Source organism: Loxodonta africana, chromosome 25, assembly GCF_030014295.1.
Source record: "Loxodonta africana isolate mLoxAfr1 chromosome 25, mLoxAfr1.hap2, whole genome shotgun sequence".
NCBI lineage: Eukaryota > Metazoa > Chordata > Mammalia > Proboscidea > Elephantidae > Loxodonta > Loxodonta africana.
In genome coordinates, this window is record NC_087366.1 from 19156170 (window position 1) to 19179138 (window position 22969).

The 22969-nt window shown below is 46.2% G+C and overlaps 1 protein-coding gene across 1 annotated transcript in view; it reads left to right on the top strand.

Annotated features, from left to right (window-relative positions):
- NMNAT2 (nicotinamide nucleotide adenylyltransferase 2) overlaps positions 1 to 22969 on the top strand; it is a 51397-nt gene that overhangs the window by 22428 nt on the left and 6000 nt on the right. Inside the window, exons 8-10 of the mRNA XM_023549138.2 lie at positions 2883 to 2959; positions 21473 to 21574; positions 21711 to 21778. Of these exons, the coding sequence (XP_023404906.2) occupies positions 2883 to 2959; positions 21473 to 21574; positions 21711 to 21778 (247 nt within the window). The remainder of the gene's footprint in view (positions 1 to 2882; positions 2960 to 21472; positions 21575 to 21710; positions 21779 to 22969) is intronic.

The following is a 22969-nucleotide window of genomic DNA, read 5'->3' on the forward strand; positions in this document are numbered from 1 at the left end:
AATGGGCCTCAGGCCGGGGCTTCACATAGCCGGGGCCTGGGAGGGGAGTGTGTGGGGCGAGCGCGGGTCTGGCTGCCCGCCTGGAGGGAGAGTGACCTAGGGAGCGAGGCGGGCCCAGAGGCGGTGCAGGAAGCTGCCCTGCCTCCAGGTGGCTGGGCCCTGGAAGGCCCCGCGACGCGCGTTCCTATTTTGAAGTCCCTTTGCATACTTCACGAGAAAGAATAAGTCATTTTCTCCTGGCTCAGTTAGCATCCATGGCCCCATTCTGACGCTCCTAACCAGGTGACTGCTCCTCGTGGGCTGCCCCAGACTAAAGGTTTGTGGGCTGGAAACACGCGTTAGTCTCATACAGTAAACCAGGAGAAACCACTGCTGCCCTCCAGCGGCCACAGGTGGGATCTCACGCCTGGCCAGGGCTTCCTGTCTGTGGCAAGTACATTTGTTGGGGTCCTCCAAGAAAAGACCCCACAATTTAACTTTCTATGCTTTGGTTTTAAACAAAATTCCTTCATAGTACTTGGGAGGGCACATACATCGATGGCTTGGGAATAAAGAAGAGATTCCTTTTCATGGCTATAGAGCAAGGTTTCTCAACAGTAGCCCTATTGACATTTGGGTCAGGATAATTCTTTGTTGTGGGGGCTTGTCTTGCGCATTGTAGGATGATCAGTAGTATCCCTGGCCTCTACCCACTAGATGCTAGTCGTTCTCCTCACCTCAGTTGTGACAATCAAAAATGTCATTAAACATTGTCAAGTGTCCTCTGGGGGGCCAAATTGCCTCCCCATTGAGAACCACTGTTGTAGAAGAAGCTGAGGGCCAGCAGATCCTCTGAACATGGTCACCTAACTGCGTTTTTAGGTGACCAGAGGTACAGGGAAACCCTGGTGGCATAGTGGTGAAGAGCTACGGCTGCTAACCAAAAGGTCAGCAGTTTGAATCCGCCAGGTGCTCCTTAGAAACCCTACGGGGCAGTTCTACACTGTCCTATAGGGTCGCTATGAATTGGAATTGACTCGATGGCAACGGGTTTTAGAGGCAGAGAGCCTTAGCCTTTCAACAGGGAATGAATCTGGAACTCTAAATAGCTGCAAGTCAGGGAGTGGGGACGGACAGGGCCTCAGGAGTGAGCCTGATCTTCTCCTCTCAGCCATGCCAAGTACGGGTTCCTCTCCCACAGGTGGGGATTTGGGCCAGCAGCTCATGCATAGCAGTCCCTTAGGGGAGGGGAAGGTGCCAAAGACTCAGGCCAGCATTTCCTCTGGTGTCTCCACAGCCACCCCAGACTGCCCAGAGGGCTCTCAGGCAGCTGTTTGGCCTCTGGTGTCAGCTTGTCCATTCATTCACCCATTCAGCATGTCCCGAGCTCCTATTGTGTGCCAGTCGCTCTGCCATGCCTTGGAAATTAAAAATAAATTAAGGGCCCTTCTCATAACCAGATCGTTAGACTATAGTTTGATATGGGAAGGAAAGGAGAGGCAGCAGGAATATTTAGGAATTAAGTGTGTGATGGACTCCCTGAGGCAGGTCAGCTGCCCAGACCAGGGCTGGATGACCCAATAGGCAAAGTACATGCGGGGCCCAACTGTGCCTTCCCACCATCTGCAATGCACAAATCACCTGTCCCACCCCACGTCAAAGATGTCGTGAAACCCATGTGAAATTGCTCACCACAGATTAGCAAGTAAATACAATTAAGCCCAAGCATACCTTGCTCAATGCACATACCGTGCTTACTGATTAATCCATCTCTGCCCCGGATGATGAGATGCTGGTAGGCTTCGTCCTCAGCACGACAGCCTTCCGCCCATCTGAGAGACATCTGGAGATTGTCTCTGCAGCAGGAACAAGCACAGCATCAGAAAGTCCTCTGTCAGGGCCCTGAGCGAACTAGGGGGCCAAGGCAGGCAGAGCTGCCAGCAGGCATCTCTCAGCCTCTGGTCAGGGGTGGCAGTTGCATCCAGGGGGCTGGTGCTGGGCTCGAAACAGGGCTCTGTTTCTGACAGGACCCCCAACAGCCACAGCCTCTGGACAGGTGGGCCTGAAATGCCTGGGAACCAAACACCCTGGGCGATGTCCCAGGCAGGGGCTTCCCCCATGTTGTTCTGAGAATCCCAGGGTTCCTTTTCCCCATTGCTCAGTTTCAATGAGCGAGTCAGTTTGCTGCCCATTTTTAAACGACAGTGGGCCTCGCTGGGATAATTCAGAGTCGGCTTAATGAGGGAAGGAAAACGACTGACAAGCAGGAAGTGTGCCTGGGTGCCAGGAAAAGTACATGATGGGAGGGACTGCGGAGGCCTCTCAGCCTGGCTGCTGGAGCCTTTTGCTGAAGACAGTCACCACGTAGAGAGAGGCTGTATCTGATGAGCTCAGCTACTCGTGGGTGCACGCAATGTCCTCCCTAGCACCCACCTCTGTGTGGGCTCCTGCAAAGGAAGACAAAGCCTGGATAACGCACAACAGCAGAGAATCCTAACTCCAAAGACACTTGGGTTTGATATGGAGGAAGACAGAATCCCGCAGATCTTAGACGAGACACTTAGCTGGGCCATCCTCTGTTGGGGTGATCACCTATCCTAATTTAGCACCAAAAGACCCATGTCCCGAACAAACTAGGACGGTTGGTCAACCACTCTGCCCCATGCTCCTTGAATGAGTAACTCTTCCCACAGGGAATGAGGGTGGTCTGTAAATGAGCCAGAAGGACAGGCACTCCAAAGCTTTCTAAATTGCACACACGGTGGAAGAACTGGGCTCTTGGAGCCCAAGGATGGGGGATTTCTGTGCTCACCAGGAAGAGCTGCCAGGAGGAGACAGCTGAGTGCTGAATGCTTCCGAGGTCTCTACTGACTCCCTTTGCAAACTGCGTTCCTTCTTCTCAGAGCTGCGGATCTTGCTGCTGTGTGGCAGTGACCTGCTGGAGTCCTTCTGCATCCCAGGGCTCTGGAATGAGGCAGATGTGAGTACCAAGGTTATGGTGCCAAGGCTGGGGTGGGGAAAAATGGGGAGGGTGCACTTGATTTTGGCCTCTTGTCTTCCCTCCCGGACAGACTTCCTCCTCCGTGTTTCCCACCTCCTGGGAGGCCCCAGGAGGGCAAGCCATTCACGCACTGCGAAAGAAAACTCTCAGCTACCCCCAAGCTTTATCTCCTACTACATTTTCACACGCACTCCTCCTCATGCTTGCTCCTATAAAGCCCCTGGGATAAAAGCAATCTGAGTCACAGAATACCTTGCTCCAAGTAGTGCTTGGTGGTGGTGGTCGTGGGTGGGGGGAGCAAAAACCCTCTGCCCTTTTGAGATGTCTGTGTGTTTTATTTTCTTTTCATTCCTTTTGAAGAGGTGGCTAATACCACCTTAGAACTCTCTCAACAAGAGAAAAGGGGTCAAGAGGGGAGAAGTTAATGGCAAAAGGTCAGTAGGACCCTCCTGGCTATTGACTTGAGACAAAGCGAACCAAGCCTTTAACTTATACCACTGAGAAGTGCAATCAACATCTTTTGTTGCTAGATCTGACTGTGATGGTCTTAAACCAGCTAGTTTGTGGAGTTACCACTGGCATTTCTTCTGATAGCCTTTAATTCCATTAACTCTCCCGTTAATTCATTCATCTGACAGCCTGAGCTAATGCTAGCTCCCAACCCCATGGCCCCATGGAGCTGGATCCCCAGAGTGTCCATCCCAGATCTGGTATTTTTCTATTAACTTGCTGTGTGGCCTTGTGCAAATCACTCAGCTCCTCTGGGCTTTGGGTTGTTTTTTTTTTTAAATCTATAAAATCTTTAGAATGCTATCTATAATATTCGGAGAAGCTAGAGAAATATACAACACTGTCATTAACCCTAAGTATTTGCAGTTTAAATTAGGTGGTAAGATATATACATGTGAAATCTTTTCATATATGTATGTGTGCAAACCAGTCCAGGGAAACTTAAGATCGCCTACCTCTGATGCCAAAATGTGTGGTGGATTAAAAAAAAAGCCCACCCCACATGCCAGCTTCGTCCTATGGAAGTCTCAGCTTCTTTTCCTTATTCATTTCAGACCCCAGGTGCCCAAGCAGCCCTTCTCTCTCTCATACCCAGCCACCTGGGGGTAGTTCAGCGGGTACTGGCCATAAGCTCAGGAATACACGTGACTTCCTCCACTTCAGACCAGATGGCCCCAAATTCAGGGTTTTCCTCTACCCTTTCAGGGTACCACCCACAAGCCTGGGAGTCCACATGATTCCCTTCACTTCAGACTAGCCAATTCCCCCTGATACTTTGGGTTTGATAATTCACAGGAATGACTCACAGAATTCCCCGAAAGTATACCATACTTGGAAACCCTGATGGCTGTAGTGTTTAAGTGCAACAGCTGTTAACCAAAAGGTCAGCATTTTGAGTCTACCAGGCGCTCCTTGGAAACTCTATGGGGCAGTTCTACTCTGTCCTATAGGGTTGCTATGAGTCAGAATCGACTCAATGGCAACGGGTTTGGTTTGGTTTGAATACCATACTTAGGAGCGCTGTTCGCAGTGGTTAGGCCCTCACTTGCTAATCTAAAGGTCGGTGGTTCAAACCCATCAGCCTCACCACAGGAGAAAGACGTGGCAGTCTGCTTCCATAAAGATTTACAGCTTTGGAAACCCTATGGCACAGTTCTACTCTGTCTTATAGGGTCACTATGAGTTGAAATCAGCCAGATGGCAATGTGGTTTGGGTTTTTGGTATACCATGCTTAAGGAGCCCTGGTGGTACAGTGGTTAAGTGCTCAGCTGCCAACCAAAAGGTCGGCTGTTCAAAGCAACCAGCTACTGTGGGAGAAAGATGTGACAGTCTGCTTCCATAAAGATTGTTGTTGTTATAAGTCAATTCTGACTCTTAGTGACTCATAGTGACCCTATGTACAACAGAACAAAACACTGCCCAGTCCTGGCCCGTCCTCATAATCATTGATACATTTGAGCCCATTGTTGCAGCCACTGTGTCAATCCATGTTGTTGAGAGTCTTCCTCTTTTTCGCTGACCGTCTACTTTACCAAGCATGATGTCCTTCTCCAAAGACTGGTTCTTCCTGATAACATGTCCAAAGTACGTGAGATGAAGTCTCACCATCCTTGCTTCTGAGGAGCACTCTGGCTGTAATCCTTCCAAAACAGATTTGTTTGTTCTTCTGGCAGTCCATGGCATATTCAATATTCTTCACCAACACCATAATTCAAAGGTATCAGTTCTTCAGTCTTCCTCATTCATTGTCCAGCTTTCATATGCATATGCATATAGGTGGTTGAAAATACCATGGCTTGGATCAGGTGCACCTTAGTCCTCAAGGTCATATCTTTGCTTTTCAACACTTAAAAGAGGACTTTTGCAACTGGTATGCCCAGTGCAATACATCTTTTGATTTCTTGACTGCTGCTTCCATGGGCATTGATTGTGAATCCGTGTAAAATGAAAGCTTTGACATCAATATTTTGTCCATTTATAATGATGTTGTGAGGATTTTTGCCTGAAGAAAAATTCCATACAGATTACAGCCTTGGAAACCCTGTGGGGCAGTTCTACTCTGCCCTATAGGGCTGCTATGACTCAGAATCAAGTCCACGACATTGAGTTTGGTTTGGTTTTATACCATACTTAGAAGGCCTGGTGGCACAGTGGCTAAAGTTCTCAGCTGCTAATTGAAAGGTCAGTAGTTCGAAGCCACTTGCTGCTCCGATGTGGCAGTCTGCTTCCATAAAGATTACAGCCTTGAAAATTCTATGGGGGCAATTCTATTCTGTCCTATAGAGGCGGTATGAATCAGAATTGACCCCATGGCAATGGGTAGACCATACTTACTGTATTTTTAAACAAATAATGTGTACCTCCTTCATTTGTTTGCCAACCACACCCCTCCTGCCCCCCAGCACGGTATTTTTATAAGCATACTATGCTAATTTTTTTCTTTCCCAACATGTTAAAAAAATTGGCATAGCAGTGTTTACAAAACACAGTTTTATTATAACAAAAAAGGATACAAAAGAAGGTTTGGGTGAGGTCCCAGTGAGAAGCCTCCATGGACCAAAGAGGGAACCACTACCCTCTCCTATGCGTGGTCACCGTCTTGGTCATCTAGTGCTTCTCTAACAGAAATACCACAAGTGGATGGCTTTAACAAAGAGAAATTTATTTTCTCACAGGCTAGTAGGCTAGAAGTCCAAATTCAGGGCATCAGCTCCCGGAGAAGCCTTTCTCTTTCTGTTGGTTCTGGAAGAAGGTCCTTGTCACAAATCTTCCCCTGGGCTAGGAGTTTCTCCGCACAGGGACCCCAGATCCAAAGGACACACTCTGCTCCCAGCACAGCTTTCTTGGGACATGAAGTCTCCCTTCTCTGCTTGCTTCCCTTTCCTTTTATCTCTTGTAAGACAAAAGGTGATGCAAGCCACACTCCAGGGAAACTCCCTTTACATTGGATCAGGGATGTGACCTTAGTAAGGGTGTTACAATCCTACCTTAATCCTCTTTAACATAAAATTACAACCACACAATACCAGGAATCATGGCCTAACCAAGTTGACACATATTTTTGGGGACACAATTCAATCCATGACTGGTCACCAACCAGGAAGCTCCATCTGAGCCTCAAGGGTTGGGGCTCTTATTGGTCTCGCCATGTGGCCTTAATAGGTTACATCATGCCTCCTGAAACTTAGGGCTGGATCCCCGTGTGGTCCCTCTTGGGCTGGTCCGCCCTTATTTATTAGCCTCAGGTGTTGGGTTGGAACTGCTTGAAAGAACTGAAAACAAAAGACCAAATTGCTTTCTGCAAGATGATGCCACACCTCACAGTATACTTCTGGAGTGAGAGACCCACCTACTATGAGTGAGAATGTGACCTCCAAACTTCATTCTACTCAACACAGCTTGTGACACACTTTATTCTGAGTTTCATTTTTCCCTGTCTTTGAAATGGGAATAATAATAGTCTACCTCACAGGGTTTTGGGAGAATTAAATGAGATTGCCCATGTAAAGTGCCTAGCACACTGCCTGGCATACAGTTAACATGCAGCAAATGCAATAAGTGAATTTACCTAAATAGACATAGAGATGTACACAGATAGTTCAGGGTGAAGGTCATGAGTGCTAACATGCTGTGGGATAACCAAGAGGGGAGGAAGAGTTTTAGGGAAGCAAATTACACTGTGTAGCCTTTTCATCTCCACCCAGAACAAATTTCCTGCAGGTGAAATTCTAAACCTCCTTTCATTTCTGGATTAAGTAGCTTAATTAGCTTTTGCTTTCCTCTCTGCTTCACAAGGTGCCATGAAACTAAAAAAGTAATGCGGGCAAAGCTCTGTACAAGATCTCAGCAAAGCTCTTTCAAGATTCAGGCAAATCCTGGTGATTGCCTGGGACCCATCCCCATGGGCAGTTAGAGTGGGATTTAGAGGGATGAAGTCGGCAGCTGGAGTAGCAGCCTGAAGTGCCCCAAGGACCAGGGAATCCTGGGAGCCTGTTTGCTACCTGTGTGATGGGCCTCCTCTTGAGGATTTTCTGGGGCCTGAAACCTCTACAATTTGGAGCCCTCCTGACAAGGCCAATTTCGCTGTTTCTCCCAGGTAGATTGCTGACTGCAGTTCCTCTAGCTGCCCTCCAAAATGCCAGCTCTTGATATCAACGTTTGAGGACCAGAGAGAAGCACCCTAGGTCTCTTCTCTTCTGAGTAGTTAATGACATCTAGGGGAAATGATGCCTTGGCTAAAACAGAAAAGTTGGGAAACCAATAGCCATTGATTTACCTGGACTATATATATATATATATATATATATATTTTTATGACCATAGAGGTAGAGTGAGACCCTGGCCCGTTGAACTGTGTTCTCACTTGAGCAGTCCCAGTCCTGACTCTGACTCTCTTCCCCTTTTGCATTCCTGAAGGAGTCATAGAATTTCAGTCCCTTGCAAGTGGTCATGGGAAAAGGGGGAGGACTCTCTTACCCATTGCCAAACCCACTGCCATCGAGTTACTTTGACTTATAGAAATTCTATAGGACAGAGGAGAACTGCCCCATAGGGTTTCCAAGGCTGTAAATCTTTATGGAAACAGACTGCCACATCGACATCCTTTTCCTGTGGGGCAGCTAGCAGGTTGAAACCGCAGACCTTTTGGTCAGCAGCTAAGCACTTAAGCACTGCGCCACTAGGGCTCCTTGGGACTCTCTTACCATCCTGCTATTCCTCAGTCTGAGATGAGCGATTTAGGAGAATCCCCTGGAAACCAGGGATAGATGAGACAATGAACCAAAAGTAAGGTTGAGTGAGGGACTCATTCCAGTTTGCCCGGGACTTTTGTGGGTTTTAAAACTGAAAGTCCCATGTCCTGGGAATTCTCTCAATCCTGGGCAAACAAGGATGGTTGGTCACCCAGGAGACCCAGGGCAGCCAGCCTGGCTACTCCCACAAGTACAGAGCACAACAGTTCCAGGCCAGCAGGGACCCTGTGTCTATCCTGTCCACAGTGGCTGAATTCCAGTCCACTACAGAGGCATCTGGGGGATTTGGGTGAAGCAGACCCTCAAAGCTCACACCAGATGGTTTTCTAAAACCTAGAGCAGCCCTTCCTCCCCACTCCTACTCAACCAATTGCTCAGTCCCCTGACTCAACCCACAGCAAATCTGAGGGGTCCTTAGGGTCATTGCTTTGAGGTAAAGAGGCAAACAAATCAAGGAACTCTTTCCGTACATAGTAACTGTGAATCTCAGCCCACAACAGAGGTGTACCAGAAATATCACATTTAATTTATTTAAATCAAATTAAAATTCAAAGTCAAATCCTTGTCCTACAGAGATGATGGGAAGTTTAGACTGTCATTACTGATTCCCAAAACCTGAGAGGCTCCTATGTGCCCTGACAGTTTGCCACAGTCACCACAGACATCTTCCCTTGTCATGGTCCCTTGAAGTCAGCGGCACTCTGCCTCCATGCCCACCTGGGCCCTGGGACTCCCGGCTGAGGCTGGGAAGCCCAGTGCTGATCTTCACCCACCAGTGACTGCCAGGCCTCATTCTTCTCTGAGGCTTTGCCCCTAGGGGGCTGTCCCAGGAGAAGGAAGAGGTAGGCTTCACAGATCTCCAGCCTCTCCCAGCATAAGAGTGTATATGAGAGTGGGAAAAGGAAAGAAAAAGGGAGAGACAGAAAGAGAAGGAGAAAGGGTGGGGTGGGGTTAGCAGAACCTCATCTTCCTTCCTGCTATTCTCTTCCTTCTCCCTTCCCTTCAGTGAGTTTCAGTCCATTGACTTCAAACACCTTTTTTCTGCCTTGCAAAATTTCCCAAAGGCAAGGGCTGGTACTTTGCCAGAAAATGGCTGAGAGTGACAAACAAAGTGAATGTAGGAAGCACAAACTAGTTAGGTACTCAGTGACTTATCCCACTGTCCTTGTTTAAGGAAGGTTGGATCTCAGTATCTGGAAATGGAAGGTCTTTCAAGACTGGGCATAGGGTGAGCCCTGCTTATTCTACCAGAAAGTTCTACCATCTGGGATTTGCCTAGAAGTGGCCTATTTTAGGGATTTCATTTCCTAACCATGAGACTACCAGGGATGAAGTATGTGAGACCCCCTTTCTGTCCCAGGTTTTGTTCATTTTTTCATTCACCGCTTTATCAGAACACATTTCTGTTTAATACCTGGTGTCCTAAGTGACCCTTGTTGACCACAGAACTCTGCTCAGAGACAGTGAGCCCAAAGCCTTGAAGCTGCCAGTACTGGGGACTGAAGGGCGATAAGGAGTAAAGTTTCTTCCTAGAAAAATCCTAGGCCCTGGCTCCTCATCCCAGCCTCCCATGCCTTGTCCAAAATCCTCAGAAACAAGGCAGGAGAGAAGCCGCTAGTTCAAACTGGCCTGGGGATAAGAAGGGACCTCTCCACCCTTCTGTAATGAAATGGCAAAAGGGGCTGTAAAGCAACCTTCCCTCCACCAAGGCTGGGAACAAGCTGAGATGTCTGTTCTACAGCAGGACTGGCAAGGCCTCACCAGCACAGTCACAAACTCGTCACTGAGTCAGTCTTGCTCTTTCTTTTGCCTTGGATTCCTGAACTGATTCCTTCCATGCAGAAATCTAATTACGTAACTGAAGGGCCAACCTCCCACCCCCACCCCAAACACATCCCTGTGGCATTTCCCGTTGGGCACAAAGACTCATTAAAAAAAAAAAAAATTTTTTTTTTTTTTTTTTTAGCCCACAGCAAATTCTAACTCTCTTTGACCAATGACACACTCCTTCCCCTTACATTCCATGGGGAAAATTCCATCCATATTCATCAAATTTCTCTCAATTGGAACACAAAAGGGCTGTTTGTGTGGCCTGTCAGTGGGCATTTTCATTCTTGATTTCTGAGGGAACCAAGATCCAAGCTCCCAGACCAGCCTGGGAGATCAGGACCCAGCCCTTACCTCACCCCCATTCTGGGATTATTTATCGGAAAACCAGTCTTCTCCAACAGACTTGATCCTTTGCTTCTCTGCATCCTGATATCAGAACCAATACAGGTCTCCAGGAGTGGACCAGGAGCTGTGGCAAATCAAGGCCAAAGGCTGCAGGGTCAGCTGTGGACAGATCTGTGAAGCAGGAGACATTTATGCTCCCTCCCCTTCCCCAAACAAAACCGATGTCTAGGGATCGTATGCTGCCAGCTGCTTTGTCCGTCATTGTAAAGGAAGGCAATTTGGTAAATTAATTCTGATTCAAGTATCTTCTCCTTCGATCAATCTTTCAACAAATACTTATGGAATGCCCAGTGTGAACATAGCATGTCTTTGTCCTTGAGGTACTTGCAGTATAAAAATACCTTATTTTTATTATATTATTTCTTTATATCATATGAAATATCTAAAAAGTTTGGAAGAGTACTATCCGCAGTTTCAGGCATCTACAGTGGGAGTCTTTGAACCTACCCCCCGTGGATAAGGGGGACTACTTGTACTTTAAAATGTTGATTGAGCACCTACCATGTGCCAGGCACAGTTCTGGACACCAGAGAAACAGAGAAAGACAAAGTCCCTGGACTGATGTACCCTTTACGTTCTAGTGGGGGAGACAAAATACACACTTCGATAGTTTCTCATGGATTATCTCTTTTAACCCCTGTAACAGTCCTTTGATTTGGAATCTCTATTCCCATTTTGGAAACCCTAGTGACATAGTGGTTAAGAGCTACAGCTGTTAACCAAAAAGACTGGCAGTTCAAATCCACCAGGTGCTCCTTGGAAACCCTATGGGGCAGTTATAGCATTGCTATGAGTTGGAATCGACTTGATGGCAACCGGTTTGGGTTTTTTTGGTTATTCCTGTTTTACAGATATGGAAACTGGGGCTTAAAGAGATTGTGACTTGACCAAGATCTTTTAACTATTGAATGGCAGAGCAGGACCTCACAGAAGTCTTTGAATCCCTAGTCCAGATAAGACGGACACATGAGAATAGTTATATAATTCATGGTGGGCCACAGAAGAGGAGGTAGCGCTTTAGCTGGGCTTCGAATGATAGGCAGGATTGGGTCAAGTGAGTTGAAAGAGAAGAGCATTCTAGGTAGGGTTGCTATTTGTTTTTTGTTATTTGTCTCCTCAATTAGTTGACTGTGACTCATGGAGACCCCTTGTACAATAGAATGAAATGTTGCCTGGTCGTGTGCCATCTTCACGATCATTGGTATGAGCAAGTCCATTATTGTGGGCCCTGTATATTTTGAATGCCTTCCAACCTAGGGGGTTTATCTTCCAACACTATATCGGACAATATTCTGTTTTGATTCATAGGGATTTCAGTGGCTAATTTTTGTAGATCTCCAGGCCTTTCTTCCTGGTCTTTTTCAGTCTGGAAGCTCCTGAAACCTGTCCATCATGGGTGACTCTGCTGGCATTTGAAATACTGAGAGCATAGCTTCCAGCATCATAGCAACACACAGGCCACCAGGGTAGGACAAACTAACAGACACGTGGGAGGGGGTGGTAAAAGATCTAGTGGTAAGAACAAGACCTTTTGGGGAGATGATTCCACCTGGTTGAATCTTGATCTTTACCTTGGAAGATACTGACTTTTGAGCAAACACACAAAATCATTAAGTTTAATGATTAAATGTATTAGCTGCTCTCAAAGGGTATTTGCATTTTAAATAAGCAAGAGTCAATATTTAACACAAAGGAATGAATCTCTAAAGGTGTGAACATTAGGCACCAGAAATGGGCCACTGAGGGATTTTTTCTTTCTTTTTGTGTTCCTCAAATCACAACATGCCACAGGCTGGCTCTAATTGGCTGTATCCACAGTTTTTCAAACCAACCAGCCATGGACTAACTGCCTCCTACCTCTACCAGCTATAGGAAAACAACCAAAGAAAATAAACAGAGGAAGAGCCTGGGGCACTAGCCCTCCGGAAGAAACCCCAGGGCCCCAGGACAAATGCAACAAAGACAAACATTTGGTTATTCAGGCTCGGATGGTTTTTATCAGACAGTCCAGCTCCAGCCAGGAAGGCTGATGGACATGTCCACCCCAGGGATTAGTCCCCTGCACTGATAAGACTGGTGGACAAATTTACAGGCTTAGCTTGAAGGAGGCTCAGCTCCTGCCCTGGGGGATTCTGGTTCTCATGTGAAAGGTCCTGTTGTGTTTGATTTTCAGGCTTTTAACTTGGGCCTGGAATTCCCTCCCTTCTCATACCCCCAGTCACCACTGGGAATGGGAGTGGGGGTAACTTCCTCTGGGAAGCCCCTCTAAGTACCCTTCTTTTATTTGTATTAAGAGAACCTTCCAGGAAATACGTTCCCACCTTCCCAATTCTGACCACACTGGCCTCCGCCCACCCTCCCTTCAGAGAGAGCAGGGGGCAGAACAAGGGCTGAGGATTCTTCACTGAAATGGGTGGAGCATATTTCAGAAGCCTCTCACATGTAGCTATGCTCTCTCCTTGAATCTTTTTCATCCCACCCTGAAGAATACAAAATTATACACTCTAGGGGGAGACATAGAGTAAATGAAACGAGGACAGCCTGTGGTAATCCTGGACGAAAAAAAAAAAAAATAGATTTTCAAATCAAAATACTTCCAAACCAATAAATTTTCAAGTCACTCAAATATGAATCTTAAAAATAGATCTAGAAGTAGTGTGAGGTGGAAAGAGCATTTAAGTCAGGCCAGAGTGGGCTCAAATTCACTTACTAGCTGTGCAGCTTGGGCAAGTTATTAAATCTTACTGAGTCTCGGTTTCCTCAACTAAGAAATGAGGACTGAGGCATATGTCTCATAAGATAGCTGGTGTAAGGATTAAATATGGTAATAAATCTCCTAGTACTGTGCCTGGTACACAGTAGATGCCTTCATCAATGTTTCTTCCCCTGCTTACTGACTGCCCCTTGTTCATCCTGGACTATCTTCACTTGGGGTAGAAACACACGTGGTCCTGAGGCACTGATGAACTGTACCTGGAGAAGAGAGCACTGTTGGGAGGAGAAGGTCAGGACCCTGAAGCCTGATCTCAGCATGAGCCAACCAGAGGCTCTTACCAGTTAGGCTTGCCAGGGGAAGGCAATGTAAACCAGATCCTGTTGCTAATTAAATAAAGCCCTCTGCTTAAAACACTCTGCTATTGTTGTTGGGTGCCATCAAGTCAATTCCAGCTCTAATGGCTTTTAGAATAAAACCCCATCCTTATCATGATAAGGTCCTTGGTTACTTCCCCTGTTTTTCTACACTCCAGCCCCAACCGGCTCCTTTACTTGAATAGATTTTTCCTACCTCGGGGGCCTTTGCACTAGCTGTGGCCTGGCTTCTTTACTTGAACAAGTTTTTCCCACCTCAGGGCCTTTGCGCCAACTGTGGCCTTTGGTGGGAATGCTGTTCCTCCATATAGCCCTATGTCAGGTCTCTTCCTGTCATTTAGGTTTCAGCTTAAAGGCCATTTTATTTGGTATTCAGTACAGTACTTAGCTCTAGCTGATATTTTTTTATTTATATATATATATATTTTTTTATAAGCTCTCCCCACTAGAAGATAAGTTTTGTGGGTACAGGATATGTAATACATTAATTCTAAATAGGCTTCTGATTCCCAATCTTTAACTCTTTTCGTTACTATGGGATTAACGGTATACCAGCCACTTATGCCTTTGGACCTCAGAAATAAGGCGTTATTCTAGTTCCAATGCATTTAGTGTCAGGGTGGGTCCCTTTTGAAATGCGTGAAGCTCAGCAGACCAGAGTCAGAGTGGAGCCTTGTTGTTGTGTAGGTCGAGTATTCTGTTAGGTGATGCTTCCTGCATGTGTTAGTTTTATAAACTTTTGCCCTTTTTACCCCCTTTATTTCTGTGAGATCAGGCTTACAGGCATAATTATGGCTTTCCTGATGGGCTTGTTTTGGATTTTCTGTGTCATATTTGGAAAATCAGAGGTTTCTCATGTAACCTAATGGAAAGGCACCTGCAATAAATTATCTATATAGCTCTCTTTGGTGTATTGTCATACCACAGATCGGTGGTGCCACAGTGCCACTCGCCTTAGTGGTGGATTGTATTACCAGATCGTATTTCTCAAAATCCATATTACCAACCAAAAATGTAAACACACTCAATTAGTAAGCATTCATTCCAATACTGAAAACACATGCCACCCAAAAAAAAGAAAATTAAGGAGAAAAAATGTAGTAACGAAAGCAAAATGTTCCAGGAAACAATTAGTATACTAAAAGCAGAAAATATAGAATATGCTTTAATATATTCTAAACATAGACTATATATAGAATCTAAAATAGGAAAGTTTGTAGTTTTGGTGAGTTGGGACACGAAAGATGACGTTGACTTGGGGCAACTGCCCTATTGAATTCCTCGCTTGTCTTATTTGCTAACGTCAGAACACTGCTGGTTCACCACATACACTCAATAAAAACTTGTTGATTAAAAGAATGGAAAGATACCTCCAACTAGATCAGAGGAGTTCAGCCCATAAGATAGTTAGCCTCCACCATGAGATGTGACCCAAACTTTTACCATTTACTCATAAGACTTTAGCTGCCAGAAGATATCAACCACCCAATTACAACTTCTGCTTCTCCTTCATAGCACTAGATACAACTAAAAATAATCATTTGTTTAATGTTTCCCCACTAGATAGTGAGCTTTCCAAGAGATGAAGCCAGATCTGTCTTGCTAACCTCTGTGTTCCAGTGCTAGGAAAGAGCCTGGCTAAGACCACAAACACCCACCCACAGCATCTCCAAAACCCAGCAGGGCAGGTCTTTCTTAAAATTCATCCTGAGGGGATGATGACAACGCTACATTCCTTCTAAGAGGTTTGCCACCTAGGTCATGAGTATTCTGTCTCCCAAGGCCAAGTTGCTTCCTGCCTCAACACGTCTCATATCCTTCCCGAGATTTCCCACATTTGGGGAAGCAGAATCCACCCCCTCCAGCTTCCTCTTCCCATCCCCACCCCTGCATCCCCTGGGAAGCCTTAGACTAGAAGATGAAAAGTTTTGATCAAAGACCTGCCTATGAACAGGAAATTGAGCAGGGTGAATGTCACAGACCTCCACCTCGGAGACATAACACAGCCCAGAGCTGAGCTGAGACGGCCACAGTGTGCTGCAGGCGGAGAAGAACGTACCCCGATCCTGCCCACTGGGACCAGCAGTGTGAAGTCCCATTGGCCACCAGCAGGAAAGGACCTTGCTATTCAGAACAGTTCTGCTGCATTGGCCACCCCCTCCCGCAAGGGCAGGCCTACAGAGGACTCTACATGAAGATGCAGGAGGCTCTGGACCCATGCAGGAATGCCTGGTTGGTGTAAACAGTTAAGCCCTCGACTACCAGCTGAAAGGTTGGTGGTTCAAACCCACCCCAGAAGTGCCTCAGGAGATAGGCCTGGCGATCTACTTCCGAAAGGTCACAGCCTTGAAAACGCTATGGAGCAGTTCTACTGTGTACGCATGGGGTCACTATGAGTCAGAATCAACTTGACGGCAGCTACAACAATAACGCTGGCACTCGTGCTCAGTCACAGGGGCCTGGGTGCACCCCTGGCAGGGTCTGTGGATAGGACTGCCCGAGCACCCCTCTGTTTCTTGCCATCAGATGTCTTTCCTAGCCCACCCCATGCCCCAGGGCACACTTGTGATGTCCTCATTCTGCTGGAATCCCCAGAGGTGCTAAGGTGCTTGCTGGCTCAACCCAGGCCAGGCCAGAGTGTCAGCAGCTTAGCCAACTGTCTAGGTGATTTAAAGCAATAATTTCCCAAATGTGGGTGCTCCTTTTTCAGAGAGAGGCTCCAGCCCAACCCAGCCCTGCCTCACCAAAGTCTCTAGGGTGAGGGCTGTATTTCATTTTAAAGCTCCCCAGAGAGATTCTTCTATCAGCAAGATCACGCCTGGGAACATGCAAAAATGAGGTCACCCCTGTTTAGGGACCTGAAAATCTACCTTTATAGAGTTACTTCCTTGGGTCTCCCAGAGCCACCAATGCTAGAATGAGCTTCCCTCCATATCCTGAGACCTTGAGGGTTTATCAGCTAACTTCTCCATGACAACTGCCCAGAGAAGACTGTAGGCACTCACTCATTTGACTGCATCTATTGAGCACCTATGGTGTGCCAGGTCCTTTTCACTTGAGGGCATAGCAATGAACTAAACACAGAAAAATTCCTGTCCTCAAATGCATAGAGACCAACTTTTATTAGTGGTTATCAGGGGTGAAGGAGCCCTAGTGGCACAATCATTACACACTTGACTGCTAACTGAAAGGTCAGCAGTTCGAACCCATCCGAGCCTCTGTGGGAGAAAGACCTGGCATTCTGCTCCTGTAAAGGTACGGTCTAGGAAACCCAGTGGAGGCAGCTGTACCCTATCACATACAGTTGCTATAAGTCAAAAATCAACTCCACAGCACCAAACAACACTAACAACAGGTGGGGATAAGTGCTAGGGAAGAACATGAAGCACAAAAGGGAATAGAGACTGTGAAGCTTTAGAGAGTGTGCAGGTCCATGTGGACAGGGATGCAAGTTTCAATAGGGTGGCCACGGAAGGTGTCACTGAGAAGGTAATATTTAAATGAAGGTGTTTGAGCCAAGGAGCGACATAATTTGACTTGTATTTTAGCAGAACTTGGTCTGGCTGTTGGGAATAGGCTGAAAAGAGAAAGAGAAAAACAGGGAGACCAGAGCAATCCAAGCGCAAGATGATGGAGGGGAATGCAAACTTATTCTCCTCCAGCTCTGGAGGTCAGAAATCCAAAATGCGTTTTCCCGGGCAAAACCAAGGCACCACACTCTCTCAGGAAGCTCCAGGGGAAAAATCTGTTTCCTTGCCTTTTCCACTTTCTAGAGCTGCGTTTCTTGTATTTCTTGGCTCATGGCCCCTTCCTCCCTCTTCAAGGCCAGCGGTGTGGCATCTTCAAGTCTCTCTCAGCTCTGTCTTCTCATTGCCTTTCTCTTCTGTGCTGTGTCTCCTTCTGCCTCCTTCTTACCAGGACACTTATGATTGTGTTTAGGGCCACCCTGATTTTCCAGAATAATTTCAAGATCCTTAATTTACATCTCCACAATCTCTTTTTCCGTATAAAGTAACACTCAGGTTTCAGGGATTAAAAAACAAAAAAATCAAACCCGTTGCTGTCAATTTCAACTGATAGCGACCCTATAGGACAGAGTAGAACTGCCCCATAGGGTTTCCAAGGAGCGCCTGGTGGATTCGAACTGCTGACATTTTGGTTAGCAGCTATAGATCTTAACCACTACACTACCAGGCTTTCCAGGGTCCAGGGATTAGGACCTAGATATCTTTGGGGCCATTATTCAGCCATCCATAGGAGGCTTAGACGAACATGAAAGTGATGGAAATGGTGAGAAATGAGCAGACCCTTGGATTTGCTTTGAAGATGGATTGGGTAAGATTATCTGATGTGGAATGTGAAGGAAGAGGAATCGAGGAAAAATGCCAAGGCTTTTGGCCTGAGCAATCACAAGAAGAGTTTCCACTGACTGAAGTGGAAAAGACTGCAGGAGAAACATTTTTTGTTGTTTTGCTTCATTTCTCTGTTTTTGTTAGTGGGCTCCAGGACTCAGTTTTGGACCTGTTAAGTTTGAGATGCCCCGTCCAAGTGGGAATGTTGAGAAGGCAGCTGGACATACGAGCCTGAAGTTCAGAAGCGAAGTCCATGCTGGAAATATTAATTTGGGAGCCTTCAGTATGTCCTTAAAGCTTTGAAGTTGGGTAAAATCATTAAAGATGTGAACGTAGATAGAAAAGAGATCCAAGGACTGAGGCCCAGGGGAGTCCAACATTTTGAGTTCAGGGAGATGAGAAAGAACCAGCAGAAGGAAACCAAAAAAGAGCGGCCAGAGAGGTAGAAGGACAACAAGGAAGAGGATGGTGTCCTGGAGGCAGGGAGTGAAGATGTGGGTGGGAAGGGCAGTTAGAACATGGAGATGGGCATGCCTCCCCTCCATCTCTTCATACACACACACACACACACACACACACCCTCTAACATGAAAATCACACCCATGCCCTAGTGTCTGACCACAGGAATAGGGAGAGTCTGCCGTCTCTGGCCTGACTTCCGCAGAGTTGCTGCTTGGATGAGCTAAAGCTGTGTGTCTGGTCTTGTGGCCCTGTCTCCCTTGCCCCGTTTGGGATTCCTGTTTCTGGAAAAGGAAAACATCTCAGGCAGGAAGGCCTCCACCTGCTTGCCACCAACTGAGCAGCCTGGCACTGTTATTGATTGGGTACTCAGATCATTCGGTCCTAAGTGGAAAGGGGCAGCTGCATGAATACCACCCCCACAGGGCAGCTCTCCCGTGAGGCCTGGCTGCCATCCTAAGCCTTCATTTCCATCCTTTAAACAAAGATGCACACTTTAAAGAGCCCCATTATTTCATGCATCATATGAAACATCTCTCAAGCTCTCAGAAGCAAACTGAAAGCAGATCCTACATCCTGCGATCTGTACCAGATAATCCTGAAATCTCTACGTTGCCATGCAGTTTGGGAGAAACCACAAATACCAGCTGGGATGCACTCTCTCTTCCCTTCCATTCTCCTTTTTCCTCTCTCTCTTTCTCTGCCCTACCAATTTCCCTGGGGTTTTAATTCAGAACTTAAACATCACTGGTTCTCAAGCTTGGGTGTATATTGGAATCACCTGGAGAGTTTTTTAAAAAAAAAAAAAGGCAAAACCGCTGATGCCTCCATCCCATTCCCAGAGATTCTGATTTAATTGGTCTTGGGTGTAAACGGAGCTCTGAGAGTTTTAAAAGCTCCTCAGGTGATTCTAATGTGCAGCCAAGTTTGAGAACCAGTGCCTTAGATTACCTTCTGAATGGCGAACCCCAATGCAGTAATGTAAAATTATCACAGGAGCAGCTGGATCGACCAGCTCCCCGCCCCGCCTCTCCTGAGCATTCCTTACTGATAGGACTCGAGACTTGGTGCCGGCTTTCCCAGTCTGAACACCGTTGATAGACGCAGCAGGTTCTAGAATGCGCTGTGTCTTTCCAAACGACATGATCCAGTGGAGGCTGGGATTGTACACCCAGCGTTTAACTCCTCTCCACAACTTCCCTCCTGGGGCACCTTCAGCCATGTTTTTATTTCAGCATCATCAGTTGCAACTCTAGCTCCAGTTGTAAGTAAATGGGAAAATGAGGGTAAAGGTGGATGGAAATGCTTAAGGGTGTACACACACACACACACATATACACCACCACCACCACCAAAGAATCAGAAATCCTCTCTAATACAGAAGCAAGGGCCACAGTGGTCCATAATGTCTGTTTTAGTGGCACTTGTTTGGAGAACTATGGGAAAAAATCTGGGTTCCTTGCCCCAAAGACATGTTTTCTTCAGTCAGCTGCCCGCTTAGAATAACCTGCCTCCTCCTCTCCTCACCCCACCTGGGCTCCATAATTGGCAAGACCTAAATAGTAATATGCCCAGGCAAGATCCAATCATATTAAATGCCATAACTTTCAGGACCTTTGAAAAATAAAAATTGGCACAAGCTTTCCAGAAAGCAGCTTGGCAAAATATGCCTCAAGAGCTTGAAATATGTCCAGTCATAGTCTTTGATCTGGTTATTTTACTGCCTAACCTAAGGAAGTAATCAAAGATGTGATAAAAGATTTATGTATAAAGATCATCATCAAAGTTTTATTTGTAATTCTGAAAAATCACAGGTAACTATAAGATCCATAATACAGAATTGGCTTACCGTATCACGGTATATCACGGTACTGTAAAACAATAAAATGTTATACGGGTTGTTAAAAACTAGGTTTTAAAATAATTTTTAATGGTAGGAGGAAATGCTCACAATATACTGCTAAGTGGGAATAAAGGCAGGGAAAATTACCAGTTTGGCAGTTTAATCCAATTGTGGGCGTAGACACCTACTTCATTGGAAGAAAACACTGGACAGAAATACACTAAAATGTTAACATTTGGACTGTATGATTGTAATTGATTTCTATTTTTTCCTCCTGGACTTTCCAAGCTTGTGTTTCTTCTACAATCAGAAAAAAAAAAAAAAAGTTTCATTTCTCACTATGACACCAGCTTCCATCCGAGGCAGGCCTCAGAGGTGACCCCGCGAGGAATAATTGTATCATCACTACCTTACACGTGGCAGTGCCTTCCAAACACTTCCATGCTCTTCATTGCCCTTGAGCCCCACAGCAGCTTGTACACAGTGGACCAGAGGGTCATTTCGGTCCCTCTTATGAGAGGCCTGAGGGCTGAGCTATGCTTGCTGGGCAACAGGATCTGTTTTACCCAGAAGGGTACCTACCAGGTAAGGAGTATATGTCATTCACGTTATCCCACAGCATTGTGAACTCAACAGGAGCCTCCGAAATTGGAAAAATCTGGCCCAGACATGTGCGAGTACATTTATTTACTCAGTCTTTGTTGTTAGCTGCCATGGAGTTGATCCCAACTCGTGTTGATCCCATGCACAGTAGGATCGGACTGTGGTGATCTATAGGGTCTTCACTGACTGATTTTTAGGAAGCAGTTCTCCAGGCCTTTCTCCTAGTCATCTGTTCAGTGTCATAACAACACACAAACCTCCATGACAGACAGCTAGTGATGGCACTTGAGGTGCACTGCCTGGGAATTGAACGTGGGTCTCTCGCATGGAAGGCGAGAATTCTGCCACTGAACCACCACTGCCTCCTCAGTCGGTTTAGAAGTATTTTATTAAGTGTCTTCTTGTGTGCCAGGCAAAGTTTCCATTCATTCAAGTAACACTGGAGCCAGGGTTGTTATGTACAGGAACTGACTGATAGGGCTGGCTGGAGAAGCCAAATTTGGAACAAAAGCTTGAGGTTCTACGTGGAAGATACCTCCACCCTGCTAAGTAATCAATTGATAGAGGTTTGGGGTCATGGTCTCACTAAAGGGCTCTCTGTCTCTTTCAATCTCTTCTTCCCTCCCCCACCTCTCTCTGTTTCTTCAGATGGAGGTGATTGTTGGGGACTTTGGAATCGTGGTGGTGCCCCGGGATGCAGCTGACACAGACCGAATTATGAACCATTCCTCAATACTCCGCAAATACAGAGTGAGTCCTCCTTCTCCCTTCTGGGATAACTCTGTGATGTGGCCCTTCTCTGAGAGGTCTGGGAGGCTGAGGAGTGAGGGAGCAAGAGGAGTTTAGTGTGAGGCGCTGACAACCACCTTCTCTGCTCTATCTGCAGAACAACATCATGGTAGTGAAGGATGACATCAACCATCCCATGTCTGTTGTCAGTTCAACCAAGAGCAGGTATGTTTGACAAACAGCCAGAGAGAACTTGACCAAACAGGCCTATGAGTTTCTGTATAACTCTCCTAAGTCAAGGCTAACCTTTGGATTCAGGCCAACACCTGCTGCTCCAGTAGTCAGCTTCCTGTTTGGATCTCATTTATTTATCCCCAATCATTTATTTTTTAAAAGAGGATAGCCCATTATCTATTCTGAGCTGCTTTGAGGGGGAAGGAGGATTTTTTTTTAGTTTTGGATTCTTTAGTTTGAGGTGCTTAGTAAGGGTACAGGCTAAGCTTCCATAACAAAAATATCCATATCAAGAGTTTTAAAATAAGATAAAGGCTTGTTTCCCTCTCAACTCAATGGTGACAGGTTTGCTTTGTTTTTTCTTTACTGAATAGTCAAGAGGGATTGACATCTCTGGCTTCTCTTCACCATGAAGCTTCCCTCTCTGAGCCTGCAGCTGTTGCAATGACTGTTCTTAGCCAGAGGGAAAGGGCAAGGTAAAGCCCATGGCAAGAAGATTTGTCTGTAAGAAGATAAACCAAAGTCACACATATCACTTCCCTTTGCAACCCACTGGCTCAGCCTCGGTTGCATGGCCACACCTCAATGGAGGCTGGGAAATAGACTTTATAGCTAATAAGCCATGTGCCCAGCTGCAACTCAGGAGGTCTTATAACTAAATAGGAGAGGAGGGATACTAGAGGTCAGTTAACAGTCTCCAATACAAACTCCAAGTGAAAACACCCAATAGAATGCTCAGATATGTGGACTATAGAGATCTGAAAGTGTAAAACTGAAAGTCATGGGCATATAAATATAAATTAAAGTTACAGGTGTGGATGAGCTCACAGGAGAGTCAACAAGAAGAGAAGGCTATGGGGAAACATCAGCATTTAGAAGAAGGCTAACGAGCAGTCAAAAACTACCAGCAGTGGTGGCCCAGAATCAAAGTAGGAGTGGTTACAAAGACGGAGAGCACGGTCATCTGTGTCAAGTATTTCAGAAAAACCAAAGGAGCCCAGGACTCATGAGTTCATTGGACTTCTTCCCTGGAAGGCAATTATGGTTGCGCTTGCAAGAGTAGCATCAAGTGGGAGGGAGGGCAGACATCCAATGACAATGAGTGGACACGGGAAGACTGTGGTTCCAAAAATAGCTGACTATCCGAATCACCATGAGAACTTAGACAAAAATAAAAACTCT